We start from the raw sequence: 20,561 nt of genomic DNA on the forward strand, positions 1-20,561 counted from the left end.
TAAACCTGACTAAAGAATCATTTATGATTAAAAGATCTATAAAACCAATAGTGGGATCATTTCGACGTAGTTGTTGTTCTTGAATTTCAGCATTCAGAGTTGGAATAACTAGTTTTTTACAACGCTCTTTGTTCGAAAAATAAAATAACTCGCTATCTGACAAAGTGTTGCATTTCCGTTGTTCTTCTTGAAATATCCTTTCGAGAGCGTTCAGAGAGTCTAAGGAGCATTAGATAGTTGCATGTGGTGCAAAGTGTGGCTTTTTGGTCTCCCTTGAAAAAAAAAAAAAAAAAAAAAAAAAAGTAAGGGTCGCGTGGCCCTAGGGATTTGTTTCTTAGAGCTGCAGAAGAAAATGAGGAATGGGATCCACCGCTCCATGTGACACCCCTTGTAAAATATAGGAAATATCCACACCTTATAGTGTCAGGCAACATATGAATAATGCTCCTTTATGTACCCTAAACTGCCCCACCTTGCTTAATGTACAATGGTGGTGCGCATTACAGAAAAAGTAAAGAAGAGAATGAATAATATACGATAACCACGCTGAATGGAATCGAATATAAACCCTAATCTTGGTGCTGCAACCAACTAAGATAGAGCTATATCAATAACATCATGACACAGCGCAATAGAAATGCAAGCGGAGTATTGAAAAAACCAAAGAAAAAAGAAAAAAGAAAAGAGCAGCCACAGATCTTCCAAAAAAGCGATAAAGGAACTATATGGACAGCAGGCAAGAGTTACAATGAAGTCCGTGCCTATGCAATATTATTTAATCAACTTCTGGCATCAATATGCTCTGTCCACATAGCCCCCCCTCTAAGGAAGAGAACGCGACGCGTCGAGAATAAGAAATAAGGGTCTTTTAAAGAGTAGAAAGGGTCAAATTACACCTCCATCTTTCTTTGTCTTCTCTTTCTCGCCAGAAGGACCATCACTCTTCTTTGTATCAAGAACTATCTCCATATAAACTTCAGTAAGTGCATGCAAAAAGCCAAACCACTCTTCACTCCTTTCTTCTTCATCGCAGCTTCTTATTCTCTTTTCCTTATTACGTACATTCATTTCTCTTCGCATCTCTGCTAGAGAACAAAATAAAAAAAAAAATGGACAACATAACGCGCCAGGAAGCATCGAAGTCTCATGAGCATGTTTTACGTGTCTCACCCAACGTACATTACAAGTCTAAAGCCCCTGTAGTGCCTTCACGGGCCGAAAGTAGATCTATAGTCAGTGATAGTCAGCCTTCAAGTCCCGTCCCCACAGAAAGCGCTGAATCTAGTAGTAGTAGTAGTAGTAGTAGTAGTAGCGGTCGCAGCCACAGTGATCAGTCTCATCGAAACAGAAAAACTCATACGACTCAAGATCCTGGAGATGATTTTGAGGGAGAATCTGATGGTATCGATGACGACGACGAACAAGACCATGATTATCATCCTCAAGCGGATAGGCCATCTACTTCCAGCCATCAGCGTCAAAATACTCACTCGACCCCTCGTCGCCGAGGCCGTAATGCCCAAGCTTCCCTGACTAGAGGGAAACGGCAGTGCCCAGGGCCTACGGGCCAGACCGGTCAGGACCCTGAGCCTGGCGCCAATAACAATAACAACAATAGCAGCAATAACATTAATGATAACCAAACCGAAACAATCCCTAACCATAATGGAGATGGAGAGGACTCGGGTGAATCGGATCAAGAGCCTACAGACAACGATGACATCGCGGATTATCGCAACATATCTTTTGTGGATCCAGATGACCTAGGGGTACTACCCTACGTACCGCGCACCGCTGAATCCATCTATGGCCCTCAACTCATAGAAGAGGACTATACCCCCCACCACGTCTTGGTCCGGAAGACCATTAATCAGCTCTACACTAGCCTCAGGGAGTTGAACAACTCCTTCGTACCTATAAACGCCCAAAGCCAAGTGACGAATGTTCAGCAATTGGTCAATCGTCTAATCCAGGACCATTTGCCCCATTTCTGGCAATACCGAGAAGAACTATTCTATGCCTTGATGATGGTACGAGAGGATATGAAAAAGGAGAAAGACATTCTGAACAACAAATACAATAACGCCGATGCTGTAGATATTGATATTAATGGACACAGTACCAATAAGCGTCCACATGGGTCAGCTATCCTGACGACCTGTGTAGAATGCGGCTTCAAGTTCCATAAGGAGCTGCTGTATGATTGTCCCGCGACAGTAAGGCATGGCCAACGCCGAGCCCGACAGGAAAAGCTTCAGAATGGTCTGGCAACCAAGGGTAAAAGGGGCCCATGGCGGAAACGAGAGACAATTCGCGCAGTAGAATTGTTCCGTCTTAGAATTGATCCAAGCCAACGCGAAGGGGTCTTTGGAGCAACTGAAAATACATATTTTAGTCCCGACGACATTGACAACGCTTTGAACAACAATCGCAGGGACAAGAAATACGATGGTAATTTGGATTACATTGGGATTAAGGAAGAGGGTCATGGTATGCTTGCACGAGCCAAGAAATCGGACCAGGACAGTGAACTGGATTACAGTGCCCATATTAAACAAGAAAATATAGGGTCTATTACTCATAGTAGCCAAAATATAGTCCCAAGAGTTGGGAGTCAGCCACAAAAGAGGGGAAAAGGAAAGGGGAAAGAAAAGGCATCTGAGACTGTAGAGAACGAGATCGGGGAAGAATCTGATGACGACGAAGATCCGCATGACCACATGATGGAGTATGAATACTGCTCTCCAAGCACGAAACTTCATCTTGGCTGGGAGGTTGTATTAGGCCATGACCATTCCAAGATCCCATGCGCCTCTCCAGCTAGTTCATCGTCACCTCTGTACCCCTACTACCCAGCCAGGTCTTTGATGGCTGCCTTTGCTCACATACTGCCTCACAATATCGAATTGACTCAAAACCAACTCAGAAAGCTATTTAGCTATTTTGTCTGGCATCCATGGTTTGATTGTGACCTTCAGGCGATAACCATTCGAAGGGCTTATAGAGAGCTGTGGCCGTTGTTCTTAATTCGTGATGAAGATGAGCTAGGGACTATACCACCATCCTACAACGTTGTCAAGCGTAGTCATCAGGTAGCATTTGATGCTGCGGTTGGCATTGAGGAGGCCTCTCAAACCAAGCGGCAAAGACCAGAGGCTGAAGGGGTGGACCACCCACTTTGCCCTGCTCCATCAGGAACTTGGGCTACATCATCCTCGATGCAACCATCTCCATGGCGCCTACAAGCAATGCCTAACGAAAGTGAAGATGAGAAGAAGAAGCGTGAACAAGGAGAGGAAAAGAAAGGAAAGCGGGCCTTGATAAGGCGCAAAAGGCTTCTATCATTGGAACAGCGGTTTACCACTTCGTTGAATAATGGCCTGAAATTCCACGGCATCACCTGTGAGAGTCGTGACCCGCCGGAGCAACAACGATTACGTCGTGATACACAGGCAAAGGCCTATGGATGGATCTTAGGTCCATCTCCATGGCTTGATACAGAGGGTCGGATTATCGTTAGTGGCAAGCCAAAGAAAGACCAAGAAATCCTGAAGAAGAACCACAAAGAGTTCTATTACGAGATCCGATCCAGCACTATAGATAAGAGCCTTGCGCCTGAACTGCATAATAGGGCTTTTACACAGCCGTGGAGGCCAGACTCGCTAGCACATTTAACAAGGAATCTTCGTAGATTGTCTAAAAGAGCACAGGATAGACGAGAGCTGTCTCTATTCGTCGTCCCGGAGTACATGCAGACCACAAGGATTAAGGCAGAGAAAATATCTGAGACTAGGATCAAGAAGAGATCCCAGGATCAAGATGATCCTGATGTTCACAAGCGGAGGAAAAAGAATAGCAAAACTAATCGAGGTGCCAGCGCTTTAACAGGGCTCAGTAATAGTGAAGTTTCCATAAGCGGGACCGAGAGGAAACAACATAGGAATCAGAAAAGCAGCTCTGGAGGAACTCTGGATCCGGAGAGAACCATATCCACAGCAGAAACCTCTATGTATGATCTACCGAGCCCACAAGATAATGGGGCGTCTTTCTACGGTCATGACCTCACTAACCGCTCCCTTTCCTCCTCTCCCGGTGTACATTCTTCATCCTCAGGCTACACTGGATTGGTGCAGCGATCCTCATTGATGATTTCATCGCTCGGAGGGCAGATGTATGTCCCTAGCCTAGCTCAAAATCATGGTCACATGCATGAGCATGAGCAGGGCCCAGGACTAAACCAAGTAGACCAAGCAGGAGGCCTCCGAGATGCGCTACTCGAGCTAACTAGGTCTCATAACGCGCCATCAGCTATTGCCACAACGCCGGTGACTATGCCGCAAATGGCGATGCCCTTGTATTCTGAATCAACCCTCCTCACAAACTACCCCATCCTTCAGCCGACTTATCCCAATCGCCAGCCAGTGTACCCCTTCCCATTGACTACACTGCCTGCAATCAACGCGAACGCCACCCAAAGCACAACTATGCGCGCGTCTCAAGGATACTCTTTCCCCAATCTACAAGCTCTTGGCATGACCCCTACCCTGAATATTTATGGGATTAACAACAGTAGCGGCAGCAATGACGCTAATAGCAACGGCGATAACAGTAACAGCAATAATGGCAACGGCGGTATTGGTAGTAGTCACCACAGTGATGCATTCTATACCAACCCGGCATGGGCGAACGAGGATATAATGGCCCAATATATCAATTTAGACCCAGAAGATCTTGATGGTTTTACATGCGGAGCTTGGAGTCCACTCCAACCCACCTTGATCATGAAATCACAAGCAGTATCCCCATCATTTTCATTGCTATCGGAACCCCTGGTAGCTCACACCCAAGGCATTGCAACAAATCCTCAATCAATGGTAGTGTTGCCAACTATCCAAAATGATGCCCATAGCCCAACATTAAGCGATGGCTCTCTAAGCAGTGTAGCATCACGATATGTAAACAATCATATCACAACCACAATAACTAAATCAGTTGTACCTGTCGGCAATACTGTGACTAACATGGAGTCTAATTCTAAATTCACTGCGACAGAGGAGGAGGAGCTTCGGGTAATGGATGAGTTCTTGCAGTCGCTTCACCTACACGCTTCCTATCACAATAATACTGAGGAGGACTCGGATCATCATCAATGGGCGTTGTGAAATATCCAAATGCAATGTCCTTTACTTCAAATGCAATCAATATCCACACAAGCGCATGCATATTGACATACACCTTCTTTAGGAAGAAATAGAATAAAATATTTGCTGCACACAAACATTCCAATAAATCTGTACCTTTGTTTTTTTAGACAAAACGGCAAACAATCATTTAAAAGAGCAGACTCGAAAGTTCCTGAGCGGAAGATGAATCCATGTATCTTGGAATAAACATGTATATATACATATATATATATATTTATATAATATATTTGTATATATATAATATATATTATATATATATGTATAAAATTATATTTAGGGTGATCTGCAATTAAAAAAGCTGATGTTTTTTGAGTATGGGGTCTTTGAGAGACAACTCAAAAAAAGAGGAAGCTCAACATGTGGGAAGCATTTGTCTTAAGGAAGCAAATTGAGGGAATTTGAGGAACGTTGGCCCACACGTGGCATGTGGCATGGTTCGAAGAGCCATCACCATCTTGTTTTCAGAATTTCAGATATTGGCTTGAAAGAGCAACCAACATCGCTGCTTGAACTTTGAATATTCACTTTGATTCTGTTACTGTCTATTGTAATCTTATTGCGTTGTTGTTGAATAATTACCTCTTTCTCTCTCTGTTTGGCTTGATCAGGTCGTCACCGTTGTACACAGCAAATCTATACACTGAAACAGAGAATCTACGTATATCGTATTTGAACAGATAACTCAATCCATCTCATCATTGCGCACACAGTAATAGATAGAGTCCTCTCTTCAATATATGTATCTAAAGTTATCCTCTATCTATCCATCTATCTACATCTTTGTTCTCCATTATCTTTCCAGGTGAGGCATATCGCCCGTATATATGTATGAAATAACGTGTTTGCTCAATATCCTCTTGATTAATCTGGTATTTTCTAAAAAAAGAAAAGAACGTCTGAAGAGAGGTGAGCTATGGCGTTATTGAGTGTGAATAGACGAGAAGTCTACATGTATATTTACAAGTATGTCTGCATGTCAATGAGTAAATAACTAGGAATATTATAGATATAACTTTTTTTAATACGATGTTCGAACATGTATCCTTCTGTGTATAAAAACTCTTTCCATGCGAGGCGTGCGTTTTATTTTATTATGACAATAAGTAAATACAAATATTTTTATATATCAATTGACATATTGCGGATCTTGCAACAAGCGCTTCAATATTCTTTTTTCCCCTCAAATGCATTTCTCCTTTGCTGCTTCCTATCATTTAAAGGAAATATTGGCCTGTCTACATTGAGCAAAAGAGCAGCTTGAATCGGGCCAAATTAAAACGTGGCAAGAGACCAAAACTATTGGTAAGGATATCATAACACACATATTGATGGACTGGCTTTGTAGCCGATTGTACCACAGAGAAAGAGGGTATGATAAAAAAAAAAAAAAAAAAAAAAAAAAAAAGGAACAAAATGCATGCATCGATCGACGTAAAAAAGAGAAAAGATGTAAAAGAAAAAATAATGAGGTGATTGACTGTTCAGGACAAGGGCTCATTTTTTTTGACACCACCACAATCAAGCAATGAGTTGTAAGCTGCAATGCTTTGTCATAAACCTCGCCTTTGTCTGGCGCAATTATTAAGTCGGTTATGACGAATCTGCCCACAAAGCTGCGCACATGGGCATATTCAATACGCATTGCATGCCACGAGGGAGTTGTTTACATGAACACTGAGTAAAAAAGCTAAGAACAGGTGTTTAAACAAAGATGCTAGAGGATATAGAGGGGAAAAAAGTCAAGATAAGGCACATTTCTAGGCTACCCTTCCTAGGCCATCCAGAGAAGAGTAAGTTGGGGTATTTGAACCCAGATAGAACCGGATACCCAAGCCGTATCGGCGAAGACTGAGGAGGGACACAGTGATACAGGTTGTTTATTAGACTAGCAGCAGAGTGGAGAGCGTTAATAAAGAAGCTGGGAACACAAGAAAAGGGACCATCGTATACACTCCTGTACATCTCATGTAAGGGACAGACAGGGAAGAAATGGTGCAAGACATTATTGTTTTGGTGAACCATGATATAAAAATCATGCGGCATATGTGTATGTATCCATTTGTTTACAGGCGGCACATTAAAATGTTCAACTTAGCCAAGTTGACAAGAATTCATTGACCATGATTTATATACCGCTATTGATGTTTATGCGGTTCCATAAGAGCGTTACCCCTCTTCTCTCTAAAAAACGATCTTCACTCTCTTCCCCCACCCTCTTCTTCTTTCACTCGATCGCTCCTTCTACTTCTCTTCTCAATCCTCTTCCTTTCAAATCAGCAACATCAACAACGACAGTCATAGACTCATATAACTCCTACTCTGTTGCTTTTTAGCAATCTCATTGACTTGTCTTGAATTACTTAATCACACCTTTACACACCCATTGTCTTTCACTTAATACTTTGCATCTACTCTCGTGCTCATTATTCTGACCCTTTTGCCCCTCGCGCTTTGATTATCGACATCTGCACCCTTCCTTGCGCTTTCACGCCCACTGCTGTTTCAATTGCAAAGAAAGATATCCCTTGTGGCCAAACTGTATACCAATCCGTAAGAAATACATCCTTGAAGGTTTCTTGCTACCAAAAAAAGATGCCATAGATCAAATCGGTCGCACTACTCCTTCATATTGCCATACATACCTCTGCGCGAGAATCATACACTAGCATCTATACATAGCTCTTTTTTTGTGTTCATATCGTCCAGGCAAGAGAGGCGATAAGAGGGTGTGTTTAGTGTTTTTACTTTGCTTGTATATAAACAGCTTAGTCGATGTCCTACTTGTTGTGCCTGATTTTTTTGTGTTTCCAAGTTGGTACAGCCGGATGGTGTGATTTATCGAACCAAACCATGCCAAGGATTGCAGCGTTAATTGTCTGTGTGTCAATTAAATTATGGAATTGCATGTCCTATGCCATGCCAACTGAGGAGCCCTGCTTTCCTTCTTACTCTATATTACATACATTTCATCCTCTCTGATGGTACCCTACAAGGTCCACGTTGCGTGTTGGTGCCTCCACCATGGCCCTCATTCTAAACATGCAAAAGCGATGCATTCTCTCATTCCTCTCTTTAACGATGTGAATGCATTCCGCTCTCTTATGGAAATAACCATCCTGTTGTATTACGTTTTTTTTTTTTTTTTTTTTTTTTTTTTTTTGATAAACGAGGAATGGACATCGCTTGTAGATCCTTCTCCTTACTTTTGACATTAATATATTTCTATTATACTTCTTAATATGCGACCTATGCCTTTCAAAAAAAAAAAAAAAAAAAAAGGGCAAGCACTTTCTCTTTCTAGTCATTTCATACTCTTCTATGCCCCATTCAGGGTCCAAACTTGCCCTCGTGTTACAATTGCTACGTTTTTACAAATTATTGTGGAATGAGGGTGTGCGCAGATGAAGAGCAATTTGCCTCTCTTTTTGATGAATCTCATTTTGACAGTTACACCAACCATCAACATCCTTAACCCACCTATCCTCATCCACTATCCAAGCAAGGAGTTTACATGGCACCAGAGTGGTGTCCATCCACTTGACACCCTCTCCCCTCTTCTTGTTCATCTATTTCATGATCGGGATCCTAACCCAGGTCTTTTTTTTTTTTTTCACCTCGATATTCCTTCTCACTCTAGTCTTTCTAACACTTGCTCATGATCCCACCTGTACAGCAGAGCTCAAGCATCCTTTCCATGTCGCAATATCAACTACAGACCACCAACCTTAACTACAAGTCAACTACATCAATATCATCAGGGGCAAACATGGACCATCATAATAAATCCCACTCGGGGATGAAAGGTTTTTCATTTTTCAAAGGCCATCATCAACACAATAATGAAACTTCCTCCCCACTTGACCACAACAGTAGCATTCCTAGCCAAAAAGGCTCGAAACAGTCCAGCAAAAACAAACCAAGTAAACATGATCACACACCTCTTCCTTCTTCACACATTGACAGCGAAAACCATCACCTTAATCCCATGAGCAGTCGATATCACCATGCGCATACACATACACAACGGGCCCAAACAGACAAATCAGGTGTTGCCTCCTTTAAAGCCATTTTTCAATGCCAAAGCAATCGATTTGATGAGCGGATCATACTGGAGGAATGGCTGCAAAAGCGTTCATCTTCATTGCAACTTGTTTGGAAGCGACGATGGTGTGTTCTACGCGATGGGTGCTTTTATTACTATCGGTCAAATGTAATGTTCATCTACTTTTCGTCCTTGCTTTCCATTAGTCTTTTGGTGTACCAACCGTGATAAAAAAACAAGAATCTTCAAACTTATATACATAATTGACACAAACTTTAGACGGACACAAAGCCCCTAGGTGTGTTGCACTTAGCCGACTATTCAATCCTTTCATACGGGCACGAGGTATCTAGGAAGTCCAAATTCGTTTTCCGACTTTCATCTGTAGAACCCATGCCGAACGAAAATCAACATCATTTGTTCCATGCTGAAACAGCTCAGGCTCTGGATCTTTGGCTGGATGCGATCCAGGGACATATCAATCATGCCTTGGCACATCTAAACGGTGATTTCCTAAACCCATTGGGCATGGAATCAACCTGGGGGCTACCAGGGCCAGGGAAGAGGAGTGATAGCATGTGCTCATTATTGCAGCACCCACCAGAAGAGCAAGAGCAAGAGCGAAACATTATTGACGAAGTCCTAGAGCGTCTACAGCTCGAAGATCCAACCCTGTCGGATATAAACGACCCTTCTACATTAATTATGCCAGTCCAGGAGCATCCATCGAGCCCATCCTATCCTGCTAGCCAACACCTATTGCAGAGGTCGTTTCAAGAAATGCAACTTAGCTTTGACGACAACCTCGATGGCTGGGGTCCATTTTCAACACCATCACTGACGAATCGACTGAATATTGATACCAATTGTGGCGTCAACAATCTCAGTTCAAGCAGCACGTCCCTCAGTGTTGATCATCCGCTACTGGTATATGACGCCAAACAAAGTATAGGCTTACCATTGTCCCCACAAAGAAGTCCAATTGCAACCCATAACGAGGATCGCATCCACAGCAGTGACGTCCCAACCAGCCATTCGGGAAGCTATACTCAAAGTAAAGCTTCCAGTTACACTGATTCCCCTCCTGCACATTCGAGTTTCTCGGAGATTGGCATCCTCACTGGAAACAGCGGTACTATTAGTAGTAGTAGCAAGATGGTAACTATTATCACTTCTAAAAAAGGCTTAGCACCTTATCACCCAATTACTGATTCATACCATCAGGGAGGGGGGGAGGTGAGGGCCCAGATGGACCGCGGAAACCAAGGTCAAGGTGGACGCCATCCGACGTCGCCTTCATTCTCAGAAGAGCAATCCTCGTGCCAATACAGCAACAGCAGCATTGGCACTCCTCAAAGTCCACTAATCTGCCCTTATCGAATAAACGGGCAAGGGCAGTCGATACTATTAGAGATTGGTAAGTTCCCGCCGCTCCTTTTGCAGCCAACCAACAGCTAGCCGTACAGGTAGATTGCTAACACCTACGGGCCCTTTTCTGTTTTTGTTTTCAGGCGGCATTCCGCCATCAAGCAGCAACCCTGGCTCACCACTCGGATCACCAAGGCTGTCATACATGAAATCTACCCCAAGTAGCCGTGACAATACTATCGCTACACCATCCCGAATACCGTTTTCCATGGCCATTGAGGCGGACACTACTCCATCTCATAAACGTACCCAAAGTGAGGCATCTTCAGTATCTATTTCCACGATTGATTCGATCACAGGTGATATGGACGCAACTAACGACGCCAGGATCAGCGAAACGGTTTCCGAGATTGGATATGCTAAACCAACCATACACCATGATCAGAAGAAGAGCAGCAACGGAAGTAACGACAATCATGCCCAAAGCAGTAACTGCTCTCTGACTAACCATATTGATGGTAGGGAAATAAGCACTAGTAGGAGCTATTGTACGGATAATGATTACGACGACCTATGTTACCTTCCATCAGTTGATGAGGAAGGCAATTCGCCCACGGCAGCATCAGTACTAGCATCAGCGAACCCAAAGAAGGCAAAGAAGCTGTGGTCAGTATACGGTGGAAGTGGAAGTGAATCAAGGAAAGCAGAGAAAGCCAGTAATGGCAGTAAGAGGGCCGTAAGCCAGGCTCTGGATGCAGACAACCCGATGCTCAAAAATCTAGTCCTCATTTCACCACCTTCCAAAAAATCTTCTCCTAGCAGGAAAAGCGATAATGGCAAGAAACACAATAAGGTATTCTCCAAGTCCATGACCTGTCTGCCCAATGAACCTACATCGATGGGTCATTATTCCGTGGATACAAGGCCGACTGGCGCGGGTCCTCACTCTGCTGCGCCGTCGTCCTTAGCATCATCTCCAAGGGCCCTGGCCTCAAGGGCACGCTCACCCTCAGTCTCCATTCTAGATGAGGCTTATCAATTAGCAAGCATTGATTATTCACAGAAGCGTGTCATTTTAATGCATCGACAAAATGGGAGTGCTAGCGCTGACCCCTCTGCTGCATTTGAATCATCATTCATTCAACAGTCGGGCCAAAAGCTGCCAATACCTTACCAGGGACAAAGGCAGCAGCAGCATGGTCTGCAATTCAGGCCGTCGAGGGCATCGACCGCACCTATACATACAATCAAGAACGATTGGGGGACACATGTTCAAGACCAAAGATTCTATTCACAACCACAGCGATGTATTGCCCCTGCACTTATTCGACAACAACATCATTCTCAGCCTGCCCAAGTCACTGGAGATGCGAATGGAGCTATATTACGACATATCATAGCTCCTGATGAACTTGCGTTAGCCATTGATCTGGAAATGGAGGAGAGTAGGCGGAAGCAGGAAATAGAGCGATTAGGAAAGCTTCAGGAGCAGGAGCAACAGAAATGCAACGACCAAGAATCCAAGCTGATTGAGTCAGAGCTATTACCGTCTGGATCCCAAGATACAACCGCAAGTATTATAGCCTCCACTACTATCGCAGCCGATGATACTATTGTGAGTGATGTCATATCGCTGAATTCGCTCACCATCCTGGCTGCAACGAATTCAGAGCTACCGCCAACCTCCACGGCCGTAGCGGAGCCAATTAGTGGCAACTGTGACCTTATCCTGGCAGCTGTACGCCCACTGGGCCAATTGAACGACGTTGGGAAGTCGGATGTACCATCTCCATTATCGCGATCCCTTCCACCCCCGAAACGCAGCCTTCGTCGCCAGCCATCCATAATAACAGGTCCCGAAGGCTCCGCGCAACCATCGCTGCACAGAGCAACTATGGTATCACAAGCTTCACAAGCCTCACGAGTATCATATATTTCAATGCCAAAATTAGATGCGTCTTTATTAGAAGACGAGTCTTTCCATATTTTTGAAGATGGACCAACTGAAACCACGACCATAACGAGGAGAGATGATCACATGGCAATACTGGAATTCGCAAAAGGTGATAATGCCGGCGATGGGCCTGAAGACTTAATGGCAATTGAAGCCTCGGTTGCTACGGCTATGACGGATAGTGCTACCACTACTTTGATGGATTCAATTACAACTCTAGCCATGAATAGAAATGAACTAAGTCGAGATGGATCTTCTGCAGCATTATCTCCTGTATCTCCTGTGTCCCCTGCATCCCTGGTATCAATAGATTCCCCTCCCATATTACCAAGGCGATCTCCCTTCCGTGGCATTGTAGCAACGAACACAAGTCCTGTCAGCTCATTGTAGTACAATCAGTTTTCATGCTCTGTTTCCTAGATGTATAATACACAATAACAAATAACTGTTCTCTTCCTTTACAGACAACCGAAAATAAACAGAGTTCCACAGTTGCTTGCAATTGATATCCACATATCCATTACATAGGAGCGTAGCAGGTGAGGTGCCTTCTGGCTGTGTTTATTAGAGCAAATCCACCGGGGTTAGATCTTAGATAAAAATAATAATTTAGGACAGCTGTAGCAGCTCACGATAGATTTTTTGAAAGCAACACCGCAAGAGATCGGGTCATTCTTAAAAAATTAAACGGCATTTTGCTGTCTGGCCCCATTTCAATCGTATCACATCAAAGATCAATATTACATGGGCACTACCTTTTAACTCTGGGGTGTGGTCTCATTCTCCTTATCCTTGAGGTAGATATTCTCCTCAATGTTTCTAGTAGATCTTAAGACCAACTTTATAGTTTTTTCTTGTCTATGGTTGATACTGTATTTACATATTTTGCCTACTTTGAACCCATTGGTCTGCCAACTTTCATGTAATTAACGAGTCGCTGAGCAGAAGGGGACAGAGCGGGAAATTGAAAGCCAGAAAATGTTTTTCATCCGGTGATAAAAAATAATGAGGTTCAACACTGCAAAAGTGGCGCCGTTGTGCAACAAATGAATTTTCCCACTGATCCATGTGCAAAAGATCATGCAAAGCTTCAAACCCAAAATGTTCCAGACGCCCCTGGTCTATTTTATTCCTCCTTCCCAGTTTTGTTAGAATATGGCTATGCCTGTTGTCGGTTGAGAATCGGAAGCATAGACTTAAAAAAAAAAAAAAAGAGAGACGTTTCAATGTGGCGCTCCATACAACAATCTAAATACAGGGGGGGTGATAAAGCTTTCCGTTATTGTATCCTTTCAGTCAGTATCAAGTCTCTAGGTGCCCAAAACGCGTGCTTTTCTCATATAGACGCGTGTGCAATCATACTAGAAAGCACCCACCAAATCTTTGAAAAGAAAATAATGTGAGTGATGGAGGAAAGTAGATGAGATTATAAAAAAAAATAAAAAAAAAAAATAGCATGTCGGCGATTTGATATTGACCGATAACGGGAAGCTGACACATGTTCTGCAGTGAGCGTCATGCACGCGTGTGCTTGTGTGTCCAAACTATGAAGGTAAAGGAAGGCTCTTCGTTTAAGGAAGGGAAAAGGAGGAATGAGGGGGAAGGAGAAAAATAAGGGAGCGAAGGGGAAATATGACGGTGATCGGATCGCATCCTTGGCAGCCTGACTTCGAAAAACAATAAAATGAAGTGTGGCCATCCAGGAGTTGAGTGCAGCGCGTATAAGCCAAAAGGGTGCACGTATGGACACAAGTTATTTTTCTATTAGTGAAGTCTACGACCTTTTTCGAGGGGGTGGGATCAATATATAAGATAGAGCCTAGAACTAAGAATGACTTGGTGTACCTCTTCAGCGTTGAAAGCTTTGTCATCCTGACAAGAAAGAGACAGTAAAAAAAAACTGACTTAACAATGACAGAAGCGAGTGGAAGGCTCTTTTCATCTTTTCTTACATCCCTTCCTCTAAGAAACATTCCCAGACAAGAACTGGAAAGTGGATTTGGATATGTGGGTATTAAGAAGGGGATTTAGAAGCCAAAGGTGCTGCTTCAAACAAACAAAAAAAAAAGGAGGAATGAGAAGATACAAACCATTTTTGCCCCTCGATACAAGAGTTAAGAAACTATTGGGATGCATGGTGTGTTTGAAATGAGGGCTGTGATGAAGGAGTGAAATGTTGAGGATTTGTGCACCAATAACATGTAAAAGAGAGCAGGGGGTTGCCTATACTAGCGAGAGTGGTTCTTCCTTTCTGTACGCTCATATTCATGTAGTCATTGAATAGCAGCATCGGCGCATCCTCTAAAAGTAAGGCTTTACGTTGGAATAACGCAAAAGAAGGAGGATGCCGAAAAAGAAGTAATCCTCGCACAGACCCTGTACACAAACAATGTATGGATGAATGGATAAGTGTATAAACAATCCTCCTTACTCATGTTCTTGGCCCCATGAACAATCTCATTTTGATCTGCCTTGATCATTCGTTTTTTGTTGCATGAGGATCTCATTGTCGTTATTGAGCATTGTTACTTTATTTTATTTAACCTTTGTGTCCTTGTCCAGACGTGAATTTAATATTTTGCCGCGTTTAGTGCAAATTTTCTCCATCTACACGTTGCTCACGTGCATAAATTGATCTCAATCCCATCATTCTTTACTGTAATAATGTGTCTTTGAGCACATCAATTCGTTAATCCGTTATTGTATTACTATTGTTTGCTTCGCCTAAACCCATCCAGGAAAAGGAAACAACGTGTTCTGTTCTGCGCTTCGACCTAAGATATGGTTATTTTTTAATTTACTTCACTTGTAAATATTACATCTGTTCTCAATCAGCACCATTAGTCTAGCCCCTCTTCTCCCTCCTTCCTTCAAATGAAGCGGGCTCAGTACAGTTGCTTGCTACTTTTGCTACTTCTACTTTACTACATTTTGTTTTGCTTACTTTGTTCTCACGAAGACAAAGAAAACCCGCTTACTTCATTTCTCTGCTTCTCCTTTCTTTGGTTCATTCTCCCACTTTTTCCCCTAACTGTTGCCTTCATTCACTCTTTCGGTTACTTCCTCTTCCCTCTGCCCTTCCTTCCTACGCTCAACCGCGCCCAATTTACCGAGCTGCATCTCCGCAGCGACGCTATGCCATCACAAACATCATGCCGCCTGTGTTTCTTCGGGTTTTAAATTTTCTTCCTTTCAGTCAAAGAAACACCTCCTTCCAACGGACTAGCGGCAGCGCATTCACCTCAGCTCCGGCCCCAGTCTCAGCCTCCGCCTTGGTCCAGCCTCCAGCACTACAATCCACACGAAATGAACGGGTTCTATCCTCAGCACCATGCTCATCCCCACTCCCTTCCACTAGCAACGGCAGTAAAAAGAAAAGTCCATGGTCAAGGCGGAGCTCAAAAAAGCCTACACCACATCGTGAGCAACAACCATCACAGCCAAATAAAAATGGACACCCTAAACTAGCCTCAATATCGTCGCTAAAACTGTATATCAGCAGAGCGTTTTCCCCTACGCGCCGCGCGTCGCAATCTACACCCATGGAACCATTGCACGATGGCTATATCACAGCGCCAACAGTACCAACAATAGCGTCACTCCCAATTCAGATACATCAGAAGAAAGCTTACGCTTCAGTACCAAATAATATCATTGATACTATTGTCTGCTGCAATCGGTCTTCTTCGGACGATGTTGACCTAGGGGGTGTCATCATTAAAACTAGTCGCGCGAACACGACGCCCGGGCAGTGGCAGGAGCAAGTTGACGCCTCGCCTTTATTATCCACATCGCCTCCCTCTCCCACATCCTGTTACGTATTAGAGCCCCCATCACACCTACCTTTGGTCTCGACGCATTCAAACATCGCCGATTGCCACAGTGATAACAAAAATAACAATAAAAGCAATGCGCAATGGTTACTAACTGGATCCGTTGACACCCTTGAGCAACTGCAGCAACGCACTGAACATCTCGAACAACACGAGCGTGACGAACACAAGCACAGACATGAACACAAGAACAGCTGCTACCTTCAGGGTGATCAGAAACCCCGTCAACCGCATGAACATGAGACGAAAGAACCGCTTGTTATGGGTCCAGCGCCGAGGCCCGCATTGTTGGGTTGCACAAGGGTAGCAGAAGACGGCGGAAGCAGTGATACAATTCATGCGGGTACAGAAGCAATTACCACAACAACACCTGTATCAACAGTATCACCAGAATTAACGTTACTTCGGCATTCGGCTTTTCAAGCATCATATGGAATACAAGGCGATGGTGGGGAGGGAGAAGTGAAAGAAGAAAGGAAAAAAGATGTAGGGGGGGGAGAAGAAGAAGGGCAAGAGATGAATGGAAAAGACATAAACAAACGAGATGAACACAACCCGCGTCACCACCACTATGCTGAGTGCTCCAAAGATAAACAAGAGCAGTACAACGGTCAGCAGTATCAACAATTTGATAACAGGGGTGACCAACTGAGAAGGATGGATGATACTAGAATAGTACAAGACAAAAAGAAAAAGGCGTACGGTGTCCATTTCTCCAACTCTCACTATGTATTTGATTCTACCTTTTTGCCTCCCGTTTCACTTTTGCCACCATTACAAACCCCCTCTTTCTCTACTGCCAACATGCCAACAGCACATGAGTGTTTTCCGCAGTCAGATTTAAACGAGATAGGACCACGGCAAACCAATGGAAGCAAAAAATGCAGCGGTGTCGAAGAGGTCAGGGAAACCAAAGAGACCAAAGAGATCAAAGAGATCAAAGGGATCAAAGAGAGCAAGAATATTGATCTTTTGAAGAAAGATCCAACAACTCGCTTCCAGATTCTTGAAAAACTTGGATCCGGGTACGTCCTCTTAGCTGTCAGTTTCCATGCATCAAAAGTAGACACACCAAACGGCACTACACATTCTTACTCTATTCATCGCATGCTTTCTTCTTAAAATTACTTTAATCATTCCTTGTACACTCTCGAGACTGTTTCCTGCTTCTTATCATCTAACCTTTAAAAAAAAAAAAAAAAAAAAAAAAAAAACCACCCCAAAATGCAATGCAAATATGCAAGACAAAAAACCTCCGAATTTTTTGTTAATGCTCCCATCTTATTAACACCTTTTTACGGTTTTTATTCGTGTTCATGTGTGCGCACCCCTTTTAAATATTTGACCTCTTTTGTTAAAAAAATAGCTCAAGTGGATCCTCAATCTTCAAGGCATTGGACAGATTAGATGGAATGAAACCGGTAGCTCTCAAGAAGATTCCATTATTGACCTTGAGTGACAGCTTAGAAAGTAACGTTCCTGCTCAAGCAGATGTTGATGCTTTTATTAACAGTATTGCGTATCATAACGAGGATTGGGGACAAGGTGGCGACGAAGTAGTAAGGGAAGAATACATAACTGATGATGGCGGTGATAACAGCAAGAGTAAAATAAGGCAAGAAGGAACAAGATGTTTGGACAGACAGCCGTCAAACAACTGGCCAATATCATCAATGATAGCTTCAAAAATCGCAAGAAAAAAGGGTTATAATCAGGTCATGAAGTGTCAGGACTGTTTTCTCATTGGTAGTGAGTTATGGGTAAGCAATATTTTTTTTCTAGCCTAGTGTAGAAATGGTATCACCATGATAGAAAAGTCGATCCACTCGGAAACTGGGTTAAAAAGAAGGATGTGAGAAAGAGAGGCAGAGTTGGTTTGTTTGTTTGTTTGCATCAACACGCCATCTTTATATCATCAGTCATTGCTCTTAAGTTTGACCATGAAAGCTTTTATTTTTTTGGCCTTATTATTTAGCTACTATTGGAATTTTGTGCCGGAGGATCAGTTGCTGACCTCATTCGACTCTCAGATGGGCCTTTAACAGAGTCCGAGATCGGCTGGATCATGAGCCAGGTTCTTCAAGGGCTTACATTCCTGCATAGCAAGGACCATGTTCATGGTGACATCAAAGCTGGGTATTTTTTTTTTTTTTTTTTTTTTTTTTGGAAGGCTTCTTTGATAAAATCCTAATTTCATTCCTTAAATCTCTTCCATTCTTCTTCTTCAGTAACATTCTACTTACAATGGATGGTCAGGTCAAACTTGGCGGCTCTGGCACAGTCTTGAATCATAAAGAAGGTGCAGGGGAGCGTAAGCGCCGTCGACGATCATTGGCCATGACCGAGTTCCCAGTAAGCTGGCTAGCACCTGAGCTCAACAACTCTGCAGTCTGTTGTCCTTCAGTAATCTCTGGGACAAGGGTCAAGAATTGCCCATTAGGACATGACAACACAAACAATAATACTGAAAACCCAAACAGCTCATCGTGGACACCAAGAGCAAGCACAGAGACAGATATCTGGGCTTTAGGGATTGCTTGCATTGAGCTCTCACAAGGCCGTCCACCTAGGCCAGAAATGTTACTCCTGGCAATGCTCGATGAACAAAAACCTGTGAGTCATCAACAAATAGCGTTATCGTCACCCGCATTTGATATCGTTGATAGGCTTGGTGGGATTAAATTTGGTGGGATAGGATTGGAGTCAGGATCAAGGACTCCAGGATGGGAGAGCCTACAGTCCACTGCATCCTCTGCAAATGAATCACTTGGCGCAGTAGGGTTGGGGATGTCGGAGGAGATGCGGTCGTTTATTGCAAAGTGCTTGACTCCAGACCCCAGGACCCGGCCTAACGTGTATGATCTGCTTCAGGTAAAAAAAAATGACTGGCCTCCTTCCAAAATTTGATACAGATGCGAATGGCCCTATCTGGTCGCTGTTGTCTAATGAAAAATCTGCTTTCCTCCAGGATCCATTCATTATCCAAAACCAGGGAGGAAGTGCAGAACTGGTGGAGAGGATCCAACAGATGATGGAATTCGTGAACCAGTGCGCGTCTATCTCTTCAGAAATGCCGCTGCATCTCCATAACCAGCATCAATCTCTACCTCTTCATGCTTCATCATCGTTACTACCAACAGTAGGCTCTTCCGCATCAGCCGCGGCAAACTCAACTTCGGCTCTGACATTGTCACTCAGTAAGGCATCATTGATGATCGATATGGACCTGGATGAGGCTAGTATCGGACCATGGCTCATTCCCATGGTCCGACCACGTGTTGATTCTGTCTATGACGCATCCAGTTTCTTTGACCAGTCTGGGTTGCCCATAGCCCCACCCGAGCCAAGCACGGCGAATCATAGTACGTAAAAAAAAAAAAAAAAAAAAAAAAAAAGGAATGGTGATCATTTTTTTCTTATGTATTCTGTATTTTTTAAATTTTTCTAGTATCACATTGGAAACATCAACGGGTCAGTCATCCTGTTGTAAAACAAGCCCTGATGTGTGATCAAGCTGGGTACATGATCTTTCGTCATTCGCGTTCACCATCCTTGGCGACTATTGTAGAGAGTCACTTGGAGGATGATAGCTGTAGCTGCAACAGCACCAGCATTAAGGACTTTGAGTGTAATACCACTAACAGCAGTGGTAATAGTAGCTATAATAGTAATAATGGCACAGGTCTTCATCGCATAGGCTCGGATGATCTGAAGATCGATTACGGTGACAATGGGAGTATTGGGCCATTAGATAGTGATGATAACCTTTCAAGCGCAAGCTATCATGATGTGCATAATTGGATTGTTACATGAACATAAAAAAATTAATAAATAAATAGTTGAAGAGGTTTAAAACTGCGTAGTAATGTTATTAACAGTGCAATTGATGTATTAACCAAATTCATGTGAATATTAATCCTGTGTACATAATGTGTTTTCTGTAGGGCTAGGTTTAGGTCCATGTCTGAGAGTAAACTTGTTGGGTTTCCGAAGGGGCGAAGATCAACCTTTAGCCTGGTGGTTAAGTTCAAGATGACTTGCAGAATGGAATCCATCAAGGATTCATTTATACCAAGCAAGCCCATCCCGATCCTCCGAGATCAAATTAAGGAGGTATTCCCCGGCAGGTTGGTCAAGTAGAAAGCACTGACTTCATGATT

The 20,561-nt window shown here is 43.3% G+C and overlaps 4 protein-coding genes across 4 annotated transcripts; all 4 read left to right on the forward strand.

Moving 5' to 3' along the window:
- Positions 1-1,109: 1,109 nt before the first annotated feature.
- On the forward strand, positions 1,110-5,162 carry BCR41DRAFT_392339 (hypothetical protein; the record flags this gene model as incomplete). The annotated part of the gene is made up of 1 exon (XM_022028443.1): positions 1,110-5,162. The coding sequence occupies one exon, from the start codon at positions 1,110-1,112 to the stop codon at positions 5,160-5,162; it is 4,053 nt and encodes a 1,350-aa protein (XP_021885582.1).
- Positions 5,163-8,859: 3,697 nt separating this feature from the next.
- On the forward strand, positions 8,860-12,958 carry BCR41DRAFT_392340 (hypothetical protein; the record flags this gene model as incomplete). The annotated part of the gene is made up of 3 exons (XM_022028444.1): positions 8,860-9,414; positions 9,526-10,663; positions 10,758-12,958. 3 exons carry the CDS (start codon positions 8,860-8,862, stop codon positions 12,956-12,958), a joined length of 3,894 nt encoding a protein of 1,297 aa, XP_021885583.1.
- A 2,289-nt stretch (positions 12,959-15,247) lies between these two features.
- BCR41DRAFT_123586 (hypothetical protein) lies at positions 15,248-15,810 on the forward strand. Its single transcript, XM_022019462.1, has one exon. The coding sequence runs from the start codon at positions 15,443-15,445 to the stop codon at positions 15,746-15,748; it is 306 nt and encodes a 101-aa protein (XP_021885584.1). The 5' UTR covers positions 15,248-15,442; the 3' UTR covers positions 15,749-15,810.
- Positions 15,811-16,889: 1,079 nt separating this feature from the next.
- On the forward strand, positions 16,890-20,138 carry BCR41DRAFT_383565 (kinase-like domain-containing protein; the record flags this gene model as incomplete). The annotated part of the gene is made up of 6 exons (XM_022027480.1): positions 16,890-17,426; positions 17,768-18,161; positions 18,377-18,537; positions 18,630-19,272; positions 19,370-19,763; positions 19,850-20,138. Coding segments are annotated over exons 1-6 (2,388 nt in total), but the record flags the coding sequence as incomplete, so codon positions are not given.
- Positions 20,139-20,561: the final 423 nt, after the last annotated feature.

Source organism: Lobosporangium transversale (genome assembly GCF_002105155.1).
Source record: "Lobosporangium transversale strain NRRL 3116 chromosome Unknown BCR41scaffold_3, whole genome shotgun sequence".
Lineage (NCBI taxonomy): Eukaryota > Fungi > Mortierellomycota > Mortierellomycetes > Mortierellales > Mortierellaceae > Lobosporangium > Lobosporangium transversale.